The sequence below is a fragment of the Hypanus sabinus genome, chromosome 3, assembly GCF_030144855.1.
Source record: "Hypanus sabinus isolate sHypSab1 chromosome 3, sHypSab1.hap1, whole genome shotgun sequence".
Taxonomy (NCBI): domain Eukaryota; kingdom Metazoa; phylum Chordata; class Chondrichthyes; order Myliobatiformes; family Dasyatidae; genus Hypanus; species Hypanus sabinus.
The window spans coordinates 9462879-9479541 of NC_082708.1; the positions used below are offsets into that span (position 1 = coordinate 9462879).

General features: G+C 39.7%; 1 protein-coding gene across 7 annotated transcripts in view; it reads left to right on the top strand.

Moving 5' to 3' along the window:
• Positions 1–16663, top strand: part of emsy (EMSY transcriptional repressor, BRCA2 interacting) — a 107042-nt gene that overhangs the window by 70231 nt on the left and 20148 nt on the right. For all 7 annotated transcript variants that reach the window (XM_059963691.1, XM_059963696.1, XM_059963692.1 and 4 more), the window contains 2 exons: positions 2393–2548; positions 15875–16041. In XM_059963691.1, coding sequence (XP_059819674.1) covers positions 2393–2548; positions 15875–16041 — 323 coding nt within the window. The remainder of the gene's footprint in view (positions 1–2392; positions 2549–15874; positions 16042–16663) is intronic.

A 16663-nucleotide genomic window follows, 5' to 3' on the forward strand; every position in this document is an offset into this window, starting at 1 on the left:
GTTCAATGCAATGCATAATCTAGCAGAGAAAAATAATAATAAATAAACAAGTATATCAATTACAGATATTGGATAGATTTTAAAAAAACGTGCAAAAACAGAAATAATGTATATTTTTTAAAAAGTGAGGTAGTGTCCAAAGATTTAATATTCATTTAGGAATCGGTTGGCGGAGGGGAAAAAGCTGTTCTTGAATCACTGAGTGTGTGCCTTCAGGCTTCTGTACCTCCTACCTGATGGTAACAGTAAGAAAAGGGCATGCTCTGGGTGTTGGAGGTCCTTAATAACAGACGCTGCCTTTCTGAGATACCGCTCCCTAAAGATATCTTGGGTACTTTGTAGGCTAGTACCCAAGATGGAGCTGACTAGATTTACAACCTTCTGCTGCTTCTTTTGGTTCTGTACGGTAGTTTCTCCATACCAGACAGTGATGCAGCCTGTCAGAATGCTCTCTATGGTACAACTATAGAAGTTTCTGAGTGTATTTGTTGACATGCCAAATCTCTTCAAACTCCTAGTTAAGTACAGCTCCTGCCTTGCTTTTTTTAGAACATAAGAACATTAGAAATAGGAGCAGGAGTAGGCCGTCCAGTCCATCGAGCCTGCCTCGCCATTCAGTAAGATCTTGGCTGATCTGTCCGTAAACTCAGCTCCCTCTACCTGCCTTTTCTCCATAACCCTTAATTCCCTACTATGTAAAAATCTATCTAGCTGATTCTTAAATGTATTTAGTGAAGAAGCCTCAACTGCTTCCCTGGGCAGAGAATTCCACAGATTTACCACTCTCTGGGAAAAACAGTTTCTGTTCATCTCCATCCTAAAGCTTCTCCCCTGAATCTTGAGACGATGTCCCCTAGTTCTAGTCTCACCTACCAATGGAAACAACTTTCCTACCTATCCCTTTCAAAATTTTGTATGTTTCTATAAGATCCCCTCTCATTCTTCTGAATTCCAGAGAGTATAGTCCCAGGCGACTCAATCTTTCCTCATAGGTTAACCCTTTTATCCCTGGAATCAACCTGGTGAACCTTCTCTGCACTGCCTCCAAAGCCAGTATATCCTTCCTCAAGTATGGAGACCAGAACTGCACACAGTACTCCAGGTGCTGCTCACCAGTACTCTGTGTAGTTTCAGCATGACCTCCCTGTTCTTAAGTTCAATCCCTCTAGCAATGAAGGCCAACCTTCCATTTGCCTTCTTAATAACCTGTTGTACCTGCAAGCCAACATCTTGTGGTTCATGCACAAGCACTCCCATGTCCCTCTGCACAACAGCATGCTGCAATCTTTCACTATTTAAATAATAATCTGCTCTTCTATTATTCCTTTGAAAGTGGATGATCTCGTATTTACCAACATTGCATTCCATCTGCCAGATCTTGGCCCCCTCACTTAACCTATCTATATCCCTCTACAGACTCTCCACATCCTCTGTACAATTTGCTTTTCCACTCAGTTTAGAGTCATCAGCAAATTTTGCTACACTACACTCAGTCCCCTCTTCCAAATCATCAATATAAGTGGTGACCAGCTGTGGGCCCAGCACCAAACCCTGTGGCACCCCACTCACTACTGACTGCCAACTAGAGGAACACCCATTTATACCAACTCTCTGCTTTCTATTGGTTAACCAATTCACTATCCATGCCAATACACTTCCTCGGACTCCATGCATCCGTATCTTAATTTCTAGTGCGGCACCTTATCGAAGGCCTTCTGGAAATCTAAGTACACGACATCCACCTGTTCCCCTCTATCCACTGCACTGATTATGTCCTCAAAGAGCTCCAGTAAGTTTGTCAAACAGGACCTGCCCTTTCTGAATCTGTGCTGCGTCTGTCTAATGGAACCACTCCTTTCTAAATGTTTCGCTATTTCTTCCTTAATGACAGCTTTAAGCATTTTCTCAACTACAGACGTTAAGCTAACTGGCCTATAGTTCCCTGTCTTTTGCCTACATCCTTTTTTAAAAAGTTGCATGACATATGCTGTCTTCCAATCCGCTGGGACCTGCCCAGAGTCTCGAGAGTTTTGATAAATGATTACCAACGCGTCTTCTATAACCTCCGCCAATTCCTTATAACTACATCAATATGTTGGGACCAGGTTAGATCTTCAGCTTGAAAAACATTGTGAACATATGAACTCTCATACATGTACAGTCCAGCAAGAATCGGTGGTTAACAGTATCTAGTAATCATTGGTCTATGGTGATTAAGGTTATCTTGTAAGGTTTAAAGAATTGGCAAGAATTCCTGCTGGAGACTGTTACCCAAGCGACTGACTGAAGAGATTAAGCATGCTGCTTCCATGCTGTTTGTTTGAATTAGCCTTAATGAGCATTGGTGTTGGGTGACAGAATTTTTAGACACTTGTTTTGTTATTTGCTTTAGGAAAAGAAAAGCTGGAGTCTAAACCTCGACAACCAACTATTGACCTCAGTCAGATGGCAGTTCCAATTCAGATGACACAGGAGAAGAGGCAGTCTCCGGAAAGCCCAGCCATCACTGCTCTGGACTCGGAGCTGGCTTCTGAGTACTTCAGCTCTGGCAAGTGTTTACTGAAACTTGAGTTTGAAAAATCTGTCCTGGAATTTAAGCTATGAGTTCAAGAGATCATTATTTATTTGTCTGGCTTTTATAGAGGGACCACAGACCAACCAGAAGTTCTCTCTTTCAGTCACTTTTGTAGCTTCTCACCAGAAGGTCACAACTTGAGCAGTTTAGAAACTTTGTAAGATGATCCAGTGCCAGGTTATAATGCAGCTGCAGCAGAGATTCAGAAAATTCTTGCTGATCTAGTGTTAACCCATTTATGCTTCCTTTTGGTTCTTTTTGAGGGATTGTGCCTAATAAAGCTTTGATGAAATGTAAAACCCTTTTGTTAAGAAAAAGCCAGCAAGGGATTTCCTTTACTTGTTATCTGCCAAGAAGTTTGGAGCCATACATCCTACACTCTGTAATCGAATTGGATTCAGGTGTGAAATCTTCAGCAACACTAAATTCTTAAAATTATTAATAAATGCTTCAAGGTAAGCTGAGACCTTGTATATCAGCTTGTACCAATGCTTTCATCTAGTTTAAGTTCATTGTCATTTGACTACATATATACAATCAAACAAACAACATTCCTCCAGACCACAATGCACCCACAAAATATGTATCACACACAGCACATAAAACAAAATAGTACCATAAATAAGTTAATACAATTCATAATGGATGTCAAGTGCAGCATTGGTAAACAGATCTTTGTCCTACTGACGAGACGTCAGTGGTGGCAAGGTATTCAATGGTCTCACAACCTGAGGCAAGAAGCTGTTACCCAGTCTGGCAGACCTAGTCCTGATGCTTCTGTACCTCCTTTTTGACAGTGGTGGGTCAAAGAGATTACGGGATGGGTGGTCGTGATCCTTAATGCTTTGGACCCTTCGTCTGCAGTGCTCCCAGAAAATGTCATAAATAGGGGATTAGGGACATTCTGGTGATCCTCTGGGCCAGGGGGTTCCTAACCTTTTTTATGCCATGGACCCGTACTATTAACTGAGGATCCCTGCTCTAGATGGTTTTTACTATCCTCTGTAGGGTCTTGTGGTCCGTTATCATGAGAACTACTGTTGAATGGAAAGTAAATGGAAAAAAGATTAAGTTGGCATTTGTTGAAAAATGACTCTAATTTCATTGATTTGGCACCATAGTCTATGATGTTACTGTCAACTCACCTCCCTTGTCTGTTCTGAGATATTACAGCACTGCATCCTCCATATTTTTACCAAAGGAGCATTCTTTATGAGCAATAATCAGATTTAATTCTTAACCCTTTATCTACTGGTGGCACACTGATTCAAAATATTTTTAATCTCAGCAATGATTATTAGCCTTAAATTCCATGCAAAAGTACATTTCTACACCAACCCAAGATAAAAAAAAAAATCCCAAACAGCTTGTTTGTTTCATCATCATAGGGTCATAGAACACTACAGCTAAGAATCTGGTCATGCGGCCCATCTACTCCATGAAAAACTGTTAATTTGCTTACTCCAGTCGACCTGCACCCAATCCATAGGCCTCCATAACCCTCCCAACCATATACCTATCCAAATTTCTTTTAAATGTGGAAGTCGGACAGGACTTCCGGTAAGATGGCGATTGTTTAGCTGCTCCGAACTTTTGTTCCGTTACTGTCGTTATCTTTGCACTAAATGTCTCCATTTTTTTAAACCTTAGTCGGGAACTTTTTCGGTATCTCTTACTTGCCTGTGAACACATCTAACTTACAATGTCTAGCAAGAGCTCTAAATCCGGGAGAAAGGAAGCTCCGGCTCTCTCAGACGAGACCCTGGCTGCGCTCGGTCAGCTCCGAGACGAAATTTTAAAGGAATTCAAAACTGCTTTCAAACAGTTGGAGGTCAAGATTGATCAAATCAACAACAAGGTGGGCAAACATGCCCGACACTTATCTCGCATCGATTCAACTTCTGAAGATTTAGAAAGTCGTGTTCGATACTTGGAGACTCTCTGTTCCAGCTTGGAGGAAAAGTGTAACAAACTCCTTTTCAAAATGGTGGATCTCGAAAATCGCAGCAGACGCTGCAATCTTAGAATTCTTGGATTGCCAGAGGCCACCGAACAGGGATCAACAGTGAAGTTTTTCCCCGAGTTCCTCTGTGAGATATTCAGGAAAGATTTGCTTCCGAACCCGCCTGAGCTCGAACGGGCACACCGGGTCCATGTTCCCGCCGGAATTCTGGGCAACTGCCCGCGATCAGTAATGTTGTGCTTCCATCAATACCAGGTAAAACACCGTCTGATCGTAGAGGCACGTCGCAGAAGTTCTTTTATTTTCCAGGATACAACCATTCGCTTTGTGGAAGATTTTGCACCCCAGACCTTAAAGATGCGCACTGAGTTTAAAGGCGCAATGAAAGTGCTTTTTGATCGTGGTTTTAAACCCTCGCTTCGTTCCCCTGCTGATCTACGAATCAAACTTAACAATGGGAGATACAAATGGCCAAGGAAGCTGAAGCATTTGTGGCAAGTCTTCCGGCTATCCAGCCATCTTCGGAACCCGATCAGACCTCCTAAAATGGTGGATAAGTACTTCTCGTAGTAAAATTACTTTTTCTGGACTCAGACTTTACTTGAATCATTCAGACATTATTCATCGAAACTCTAAGGGCTGTTGACAATCTCTCCCTGGATTTGGTGTGTGTGAAATCTATCTTTTATTGTTGTACAACTTTATCTACAGAGTTCTACAACTGACTTTAACTTGTTTTGGAGGTTTGAAGTCTTCAGTGAAGGCCTTCCTGTTTGTTGGTTCACAGTTTAATTGCCAATCTATTTTTCCTTCTTTTTATATTTATTTATTTTATTATACTTTTTTCTTTTCTTCACCGCTTTTTTCTAATTTCTGAATTTTTTTCTCTCTTTGTAAATGGTTGATAAATACTCGTCTTGAATTTATAATTTTCCCCTTCCTCTCCTTTTTTTTTAATCTTTTTTTTCCTTTCTCTTACTTTATTCTTCTATAATTTTTTCGTTGGCAGGTTAGTTTTGGTCCTCTTCCGATTTTCTTTGTATTAAGTTTTATATTCCTGCAGAAGGTGTTCTAATCTGTAGTTATGTTTTTTAGTGCATAAACTAGTTACTATTTATTATAGTATTTACACGGAACTGCCGTTAATGACACAGATCTGGAAGTTGTATTTGGGTTAATTTTTTTGGTAGAGCTAGCTACTTGTTTTGGTAGCCGTCTAGTTTTGGGTTGTGTGGGTGGGGTGGATTTTCTAGTTCCAACATCACTCACTGTATATATTATATCTCTTTATTGCTCAGGACATGTATATGTGTTGATTTTACGAATCAATGTTTACATCTCTGCTCCCAGACTGCTATTGTACTGCTTGACTTTTTATATGCCTTCTGCCTTTTATGCATTAGTAATCGATAATGGCTAGTGCACTTAAATTCGTGAGCTGGAATGTAAAGGGATTGAATCACCCTGTTAAAAGGAGGAAGGTATTCTCACATATCAGACAACTCAAAACTGACATTGCTTTTCTTAAAGAAACTCATATTCATTGTTCTGATAACTCCCGGCTTTTGTCAAGGTGGACGGGTCAGCATTTTCATTCATCCTTTACCGCTAAAGCTAGGGGAGTCTCCATTCTTATTAACTCAAATATTCCTTTTGAACTCCATAATAAAATATCTGATATAAATGGCCGTTTTATTTCTGGCAAACTATATAACACTAAAGTTGCACTAGCAAACCTGTATGCCCCCAACTTTGATGATGTTAATTCTTTTGAACGGTTTTTTTCCTCACTACCAGACTTAAACTCATACTGGGTGGTGACTTTAATTGTTGGTTAGATCCCAATTTGGATTGATCGTTCTCTGTTACTAGACCACCTGCTAAATCTGCCTTAGCTATCCAATCGTTTCTCTCTAATTATGGTATCTCTGATATATGGCGTTTCCTCCATCCTACGGAGAGAGATTATTCTTTTTTCTCACATGTTCACCATACCTTCACTAGAATTGATTATTTCTTACTCGATAACCAACTTAGTCCATTTGCCCACTCTTGTGACTATTAGAGTATACTGATCTCTGACCATGCCCCAATTACTCACTCTCTGAATTTGCCTGGTCTCCCTCAGAGGAATAAGCACTGGCGGTTTGATTCAACTTTACTATTGGATGATGATTTTTTAAAATTTATTAAGGATCAGATAACCTTTTATTTTAACACTAATACATCACCTGAAGTGCCATCCCAGATTGTCTGGGATGCCATGAAAGCATATCTGAGGGGGCAAATAATCTCTTGCACAACAAATCTCAACAGAAGATCCCGTGCAGATCGATTAGACCTCGTTAACCAGATTAAAGAATTGGATCAAATATATGCCCAAACTAAGAACCCTGAATTATACAAGAAGCGTGTTGAACTCCAAACTAAATTTAACCTTCTGTCCACTCAACCTGTTGAAAGCCAACTTCTCGAAAGCAAGAGTCGCTTTTACATTCATGGGGATAAGTCTGGTAAATTCCTAGCCAATCAGCTGAGGCGTTCCAAAGCCAAACAACATATTACAAAGATCCGGAAGGAGAACGGAGACTTTACATCGGATCATTTAGAAATGAATGCGCATTTAAAAATTTTTATTCTCGGCTTTATTCCTCTGAATCTCTGAATGACAATATCTCTGTTGATCAATTTTTACAGAATCTGAATATCCCCTCACTTTCATCTGATTTCAAAGCCAAACTCAATGCACCTATGTCATTAGAAGAAATATCTACTGCAATTTCTGCACTGTCCTCAGGGAAATCTCCTAGACCTGATGGGTTCCCTGTAGAATTTTATAAATCATTCTCTTCTCTTCTTTCTCCTCAGTTACTTTCAGTATTATCTGACTCGTTTAATTACGGCAAATTGCCACCCTCTTTCAGTGAGGCATCTATTATTCTTTTAAAAAAGGGCAAAGACCCAACAGAGTGTTCCTCGTATAGGCCGATCTCTCTGCTCAATGTTGATGTAAAGATCTTAGCTAAAGTTTTGGCTCATAGATTAGAAACCGTCATTCCCTCCATTATCTCTGATGACCAAACAGGCTTTATTAAAAACCGTTTCCCTTTTTTTAACATTCGGCGTTTATTTAATATCTTATACTCACCTCCAACTGGGATTCCTGAATGTGTTATTTCCCTCGATGCGGAGAAAGCATTTGATCGTATAACCTTTTTGCAGTTTTAGAAAAATTTGACCTTGGCCAAAGTTTCATCTCTTGGATCCAATTGCTGTACCTGTGTCCTACTGCCTCTGTTTTAACCAATTTTCAGAAATCCCAAGTATTTAATCTCAAACGTGGCACCCGCCAGGGATGCCCCCTAAGTCCCTTTCTCTTTGATTTGGCTATGGAACCTCTGGCGATAGCATTTCGAAACTGCCCTGAATTGACTGGGATTTGGAGAGGGGGTGTTGAGCATAAAGTTTCTCTTTATGCTGATGACTTATTACTCTTTCTCTCAAATCCGTCTACATCCTTACCTCTAATGTTTTCACTTCTTGACCAGTTTAGCCAGATCTCTGGCTATAAACTTAATTTACATAAGAGTGAACTTCTCCCAATTAATAAAGAAGCACAAGAACTAACATTTCATGATCTCCCTTTTAAAGTAGTCCATCATCAATTTACTTATCTTGGAATTACAGTCACAAGGAAGTTTAAAGATCTCTTTCGTGAAAACTTTGCCAATCTTTCATATGCTATAAAACAGAGTCTGGTACAATGGTCACCTCTATCTATGTCTTTGGTAGGTCGTATTAATGTTGTTAAAATGTATGTTCTCCCCAAATTTTTATACCTATTTCAATCTATCCCAATTTTTATTCCCAAATCTTTTTTTGATTCCTTAGACTCTATTATTTTGTCATATCTGTGGCAAAATAAGCACTCTAGAATTGATAAAATCCATCTCCAAAAATCTAAAAAAGAGGGTGGCATGGCTTTACCTAACTTTCGTTTATATTATTGGGCAGCTAATATACGTTGTGCTACCTTCTGGTCTTTCTTCCATGGCCAACCCGAGTGCCCTAACTGGGTGGCGATGGAGCTGAGCTCCACTAAAGAATTATCTATCTCTGCACTTCTTGGCTCTGCACTACCTAGTAGTCTGCCCAGATCAACAGCTAATCCTCTTGTTAGACACACTTTGCGTATATGGGCTCAGATAAGGAAATGCTATGGTTTCCAGGGGTTTTCCGTTTCCAGCCCTATTGCTCATAATCACCTTTTTTTACCTACTACATACGATTCAGCATTCCAGGTTTGGTATAGGAAAGGCATTAGACATTTTGAAGATCTTTTCATTGATAATCGCTTCGCTTCTTTTCAGCAGCTCTCTGTTAAGTTCAATCTGCCCAATGCTCATTTTTTCAGATATCTCCAAATCCGACACTTTATTGCTCCTTTAATTCCTAACTTTCCTGAAATGCCTGCGAAAAATGCTATGGACCTATTTCTTTCCATGAATCCACTAGGTAAAGGCTTAATATCAATCATCCGAGATAAACTAGCAGCCTTACGACGGGCCCCCATGGATAAAATCAAAATGGCCTGGGAGCAGGATTTAAATATCTCCTTATCTGAGGAGAGCTGGGATTCAGTTCTCAACCTCTCTTTGTGCTCGCCACTGCCTTTTACATTTTAAGATTGTTCATAGAGCCCATTTGTCCAAATCTAAACTATCTCGATTCTACCCTAGCGTTAGTCCGCTCTGTGATAAATGCAAGAGGGGCGTGGCCTCTCTCATCCATATGTACTGGTTCTGTCCTAGCTTGGAGAAATTCTGGAAAGATGTCTTCACTACGTTATCGTGTATTCTGAATCAGCACCTAGAACCAAACCCCTTAATTGCTCTGTTCGCTTTTTGGGGCGAGACAGATTTATGTCTGGGTCCGACCAAATGCCGAATATTATCCTTTGCCTCTCTCCTGGCTAGACGCTTGATCCTCCTTAGATGGAGAGATGTTGCCCCGCCCACTCATGCTCAATGGCTTAACGACATCATGGCCTGTTTGGACCTCGAAAAAATTCATTATTCAGTTCTCAATTCGGATCTAAAGTTCCATAAGGTCTGGGGACCTTTTATCGAGTTCTTTTATAACCTTTCTCTTGACTAGGGTTTTTTTTTCTTTTCGGTCCCTTGCTTTCAGCTCCTTTTCTTTTCTGGTAGAAGGCATTATTATCCTCTGTTGCTGAATGTATTCACAGTCTGGGAGTTTGGCTGTCCTGACTTATACTCTCTATATTGTGTTGTGGTTGGTCTGGAGTTGCTGTTGTTTTTTCTTGTGTTGTGGGGCTTGGGGAGGACACTAAGCTTACTTGTCTTTAATTCAGGTGCTTTTTTTTTGCTAAATTCTCTTCCATTGTAGTATATTGTTATTGTATGCTTAATTTTGCACTGTTTTAATGTTCCTCATTGGGATTTGGGGTTTTTAATTTGTAAAATGTTTTGAAAAACTAATAAAAAATTTAAATGTTGAAGTCAAACCCCCATCCACCACTTCCACTGGCAGCTCATTCCACACACTCACCACCCTCTAAGTGAAGAAGTTCCCCGTCATGTTCCCCTTAACCATTTCACCTTTTGCCAGTAACCTCTAGTTGTAGTCTCACCCAACCTCAATGGACAAAGCCTACTTGCATTTACCCTGTTGACACCCTATTGTGTTAATAGGGTAAATGAAAATAGGTCAGTATCTTTCAGTTAATCCAATTTTTGTTTATCCTACTGCCTCCAAACTTCTGTATCTGTCTGTATGTACCTTCTCTTGTGGAAAATGGTCTTTGGTGAGTAAAATTGGACAAATTGTTTACCATATTTTTTAATAATCTAATTAACTAAATGTTAATTCACATTGGCCAGGAGTTGAAATGGACAGGCCATTATTTCAAACTGGTTTAGGAGAAGCAATGAGTGTAGGAAAAAGGGACCAGTGTTAGAACCACACACAATGAAAAGAGGGAATGCTTGGTTGAAAATCCCGTAAATTTATTATCAACATATGTTTATTTATCACCATTTACCATTTACTACCCTGAGATTCATTTTTCTTGTGGGCATTCACAGAACAAGTAAATACAATAGAATCAATGAAACCCCCCCCCCCACACACACACACACACACACACACACACACACACACACACCAAGCCAATGTGCAAAAAAAAAACCTAATTATAATAAATAAGTAAATAATGAAAACATGAATTGTAGAATCCTCGAAAGTGAGCCCATAGGTTGTGGAATCAGTTCAGATAAAAGTCTGAAGCAGCTGAGTGCCAGATGCATAAAGATGTAGGAAGCAAACAAGGAAGGATAGTTTTTACGATGGGGTGATTTTTTTTAAGCATATAATCTCGGGCATAATTTGGTATGAATCAAGCTACAGAATATCATTTTTCCAGTCACTTTGACAAGTTACAAAATAGCAACATTAAATGTTTCTGATCTAGTTGTCAAAGATGAAATCAGGAAATTTTCTGTGTGGGACAGGGAAATTGCTCCTCCAGCAAATGCAGAAATTCTAATGTGTTGGGGTTATTAGTGTAATTTCTTTTGTGCGTTGACTAGAATTTTAAGTTGATAAGCAGAAGGAAATTGGCACACCATTCAACACACTTCATGTTGAACTTTCACTCGCTATCAACAGATGGTTATAATTTTTGTTGCACAGTCCTTTTGGCACTGCCTGTTTTCATTAAACCAAGAAACTGGCAAACTATATAAGATTAAAAATCAAACTGTGTGTGCAAGATTAAAATACTAGTTTTATTTGTCACAGGTACATCAAAACATTCAGTGAAATGCATTGTTTTTGACATAAAAGTGCCTCCCAAAATGTGTGTGTAGGCCTCCGTTGGTCTTGATAGACCATGGATTTGCACCTTGGAAAGTTTCCAGGGCGCAAGTCTGGGCAAGGTTTTTTTTTGCGGAAGACCGGCAGTTGCCCAAGCTGCAAGTCTCCCTTCTCCACGCCACTGATGTTGTCCAAGGGAAGGGCATTAGGACCCATACAGCTTAATGCCGGTGTCATCTCAGAGCAATGTGTGGTTTAAGTGCCTTGCTCAAGGACACACATGCGGCCTCAGCCAAGGTTCGAACTAGTGACCTTCAGACAAACTTCACTGGATAAATGCCTTAACCACTTGGCCATGCACCAACACGCCTCCGAATATACAGATATATAAAATAAGAACTGTATGTAAACACTTGAAGGATCATATCTAATCTTTTTTTCTGTAATTGGGATTGGGATCCAAGACAGTTTAGATCTCACCAGTAGAAACACTTTGAAAGTGGACTTTGTGCCTTTACTGATTTATTCACTTATAGACTAAAGAAAAATTAATAAGAAATAGAAAAACAATTTATTTAAGGGATAGTTTCTTCAAAGTTTGAAGTAAATTTATTATCAAAGTACATATATATCACAGTACACAGTCCTTACAGACATTCACAGTCAATACAGGAACACGATAGAGTCAAGGATAGACTGTCCAAACAAGACGAAGCAATCAATGTATAAAAGATGACAAACTGTGCAAATACAAAAAGAAAAGAAGTAATAGTAATAATTATAAATAAGCAATAAGTATCAAGAATATGAGATGAAGAGGCCTTGAAAGTAAGTCCACAGGTTATGGGAATGGTTTAGTGATGAGGCAAGTGAAGTTGTCCTCTCTGGTTCAAGAGTCTGATGGTTGAGGGGTGATAAATGTTCTTGAACCTGGTGTGGCTCCTGAAGCTTCTGAACCTTCCTATTAACAGTAGCATAGCAAGAGTATGTGGGTGGTGGGGAGGGCTTTAGACCATAAGGCATAGGAGCAGAAATAGGCCATTTGGCCCATCGTGTCTGCTCCGCCATTCAATCATGGCTGATCCTTCTCCTCCTCATCCCCACTCCCCAGCATTCTTCCCGTAACCTTTGATGCAATGTCCAATGAAAAACCTTTCAAACTCTGCCTTAAGTATACTCAACGAACTGGCCTCCCCAGTTGCCTGCAGTAACAAATTTCATGAATTCACCACCCTCTGGCTAAAGAAATTTCTCCGTATCGCTTTTTAAAATGGACACCCCCCCCCATCCTCAGGCTGTCTTAGACCTCCCCACCATAGGAATTATCCTTTCCACATCTACTTTGTCTAGGCCTTTCAACGTTTGAAAGGTTTCAATGAGATCCTCCCTCATCCTTCTACGTTCCAGCGAGTACAGACCCAGAGCCATCAAACATCTTTCATATTTCGTTCCTGGAATCATCCTTGTGAACCTCCTCTGAATCCTTTCCAATGCCAACACATCTTTTCTTAGATGAGGAGCTCATAGCTGTTCACAATACTCAAGGTGAGGCCTCACCAGTGCCTTATAAAGCCTCAGCATCACATCCCTGCTCTTGTATTCTGGACCTCTTGAAATAAATGCTAACATTGCATTTGCCTTCCTCACCACCGACTCAACTTGGAAGTTAACCTTTAGGCTGTTTTGCACAAGGACTCCTAAGTCCCTTTGCATCTCAGATTTTTAGATTTTCTTCCTATTTAGAAAATAGTTTGCAGTTTTATTTCTGCTAACATAGTGCATGACTATGCATTTTCCAACATTGTGTTTCACTGCCACTTTCTTGCCTATTCTTCTAATCTGTCTAAGTCCTTCTGCATCCTACCTGTTTCCTCAACACTTCCTGCCCCTCCACCAATCTTCGTATCATCTGCAGACTTGGCAACAAAGCCATCTATTCCATTATCTAAATCATTTATATACAGCGTAAAAAGAAGCTGTCCCAACACTGACCTTTGCGGAACACCACTAGTCACTGGCAGCCAACCAGAAAAGGATCCTTTTATTCCCACTTGTTGTCTCCTACCAATCAGCCAATGCTCTAGCTGAGTTAGTAACTTCCCTGTAATACCATGAGCTCTTAACTTGGTAAGCAGCCTCATGTGTGACACCTTGTCAAAGGTCTTCAGAAAGTCTAAATATACAACATCCACTGCATTCCCTTTATCTATCCTACTTGTAACCTCCTCAAAGAATTCCAACAGGTTTGTCAGGCAGGATTTTCTCTGAAGGGAACCATGCTGACTTTTTACTAGCTTATCCTGTGTCACCCAAGTACTTCATCACCTCATCCTTAACAGTTGAGTCTAACATCTTCCCAACCACTGTGTTCAGGCTTATTGGTCTATATTTCTGCTGCCTTCCTCCTTTCTTAAAGACTGGAGTGACATTTGCAATTTTTCAGTCCTCTGGCGCCATGCCAGAGTCCAATGAATTTTGAAAGATCATTTCTAATGCCACCACAATCTGTAACACTACCTCTTTCAGAACTGTAGGGCGCAGTTTGCCTGGTCCAGTTAACTTGTGTACCTTTAGGTCTTTCAGCTTTTTGAGCACCTCTCTTACAATTGTAATTGCACCCACTTCTCTTCCTTCACACACTACAACATCAGGCATACTGCTAGTGTATTTTCCACAGTGATGACTGATGCAAAATGCTTATTTAGTTCGTTAGCCAACTCTATGTCCCCTGTTATTATTTCTCCTGCCTCATTTTCTAGTGGTCCTGTATCCAAGAACTCCATTACTTCATTATTTCCTGTCATTCACTTTATATACAGCCTAGCGTCACCTTAGTCAATCTGTTTATATAAGCTATATTAAGAATTGATATTTATTGTTTTGTAATTATTGTGTTCTTTATCTTTCGTGCTTTACTTGTGCTGCATTGGATCCTGAATAACAATTATTTCAGTTCTCCATTGTGTACATGAAATGACATTAAACATTTTTGAATGAAGAACTGTACATGGTTAGTGAGCTGCTGCATTATTCCATGCTCCATTAGATCATACAGTCCATCTAGATCTGGGTCTTTGGTTCCTTTATAACTCTTTCAGGTAAAGGGGTAGATGAAAGGTGTTCTCTCTGAAATATTAATTTCTTTTCCCTTCTTCCATATGTTATATACCGGCTGAGAGTTTCTAGAATTGTTTTCTTTGTCCTTCTGAGAATTTTAATGGGTGTTTGGTTTTTCAATTAAATGTCATTGTTAACGTGTGAGTTTCTTTTGGGTGCTCCGTTGCCTCCCATATACCATAAAACAGTAAGACATAGGAGCAGAGTTAAACCATTCAATTCATCAAGACTGTTCCACCATTTGATCATGGTTGATGTATTTTCCCTCTCAACCACATTCTTCTGGCTTCTCATAACCTTTGATGCTCTTACTAATAAAGAACGTATCACACTCTGCTTTAAATATACTCAATGACTTGGTCTCCATTGCTGTCTGTGGTAATGAATTCCACAGATTCACCACTTTCTTGGTAATGAAATTCCTTCTCATTGCTGTTTTAAAGAAAAGTTCCTCTCTATCCTGAGGCTAAGCCCTCTGGTCTTAGACTCTCCCACTATTGGACAGAGTGCTAACTTGTTCCAAGCTTCAACGATGTTCTCAAGATCGCACACTGATGGATTAGAGTTAATAAGCTGTAAGAAAGTTATGTTAGCACTGGAAGCATGGTGACACTTGGAGGCTGCTCCCAGCACATCTTCAGGTTGTGTTGGTCATTGATATTGTACATTTTCACTGCATGTTTTGATTTTTCAATATACTTGTGACAAATAAAGCTAAACTAGATCTATACATTTCAAATCATGTCAGTGTGCAGTGATTCTTTTGTTGAATAATGAAAGAGAGCCATATTGATAGCTGTTTGTATATTCTACGTTAGCACTTGGCAAATATTGTGGGTGTGGATGCAGAGACAAATACCATGTCACAGCTTCACAACATTAATAGCAAGACCAGCCATTTAGAAAATGTACCAGATGTGGTTTCCTGGGAGAATATTCCCACTAGTACTAATTGTGAGGAGGATTTCATGAAGCAAGAAGTTTACACTTGGATTAATAACTAGACATTTTACTTTTACTACTTTAACTTTATTTTTGTATTTGCACTGTTCATCTTCTTTTGCACTTTGGTTATTTGTCAGTCTTTGTTTAGAGTTCAAAGTAAATTTATTATCAGAGTACATATTTGTCACTATATACTATCTTGAGATTAATTTTCTTGCATTCACAGTAGCACAGAAAGATACAATGGAATCAATAAAAAACTGAACACGAATGAATCTCAAAGTAGTATATGATGACATACGTACTTTGATAAATTTTCTTTGAGATTTTCCCCCACTTCCTGTTTCAGTCTGTACATTGGTGCAGTTTTCAGAATCATATTGTTCGCTTCTTTTTTTACTGGTTCTATTATTGACTTTTCATTCTTAACACCATAGGTAAATGCATCAAGCCGGCAGTTTCCAGTTCAAGCGCTGGTTCTGGTGAAGTGGGACTGACATCACTGATGTCAAGTGGTCAACAGCAACAGACAGCACAGCATTCCACAGGGGTGAAATCAGTCCCAGTATCCTCTGCGATTGCTGTCACACACATTCTTCAGCAGGTAATTACTCGTCGCAGATGCTGTGTCCAACCTGTCAGCAAATTGTACTGCTGGTGGTGTTTTTTAAATTACCTATGCAGTGTTTTGATGGCTCTGTGCCTATACTTGCTGTAATTCAGAAGAGTGAGTGGGGATTTCACTGAAACCTATCAAATATAGAAAGGCCTGGTTAGAATGAATATGGAGAGGATATTTCCAATCATGGTGGAGGCCAAGACCAGAGGAACAGCCTCAGAATAGAGGGATGTTCCTTTAAAACAGATGAGGAAGAAGTTCTTTAGTCAGAGGGTGGGGAATCTGTGGATTTCATTGCCACAGACAGCTGTGAAGGCCAAGTTATTGGGTATATTTAGAATGAAGGATGATAGGTTTTTAATTGATAAAGGCTACAGGGAGAAGACAGAAGAATGGGGTTGAAAGTGGAATGGTGGAGCTGAGCTGAATCAATAGGCCGAATGGCCTAATTCTGCCCATATGTCTTATGGTTTGTGATAAGCTGATTGCTGACCAGGGTTCCTGTGATACACTGGAGCTTGCTGCTGTGAATTTTGGAAGTGTTCACTTTTCCCATTCATTGCATCAAGTTACCACTGCAATTACTTATTGCTCTCACAGGAGGAGC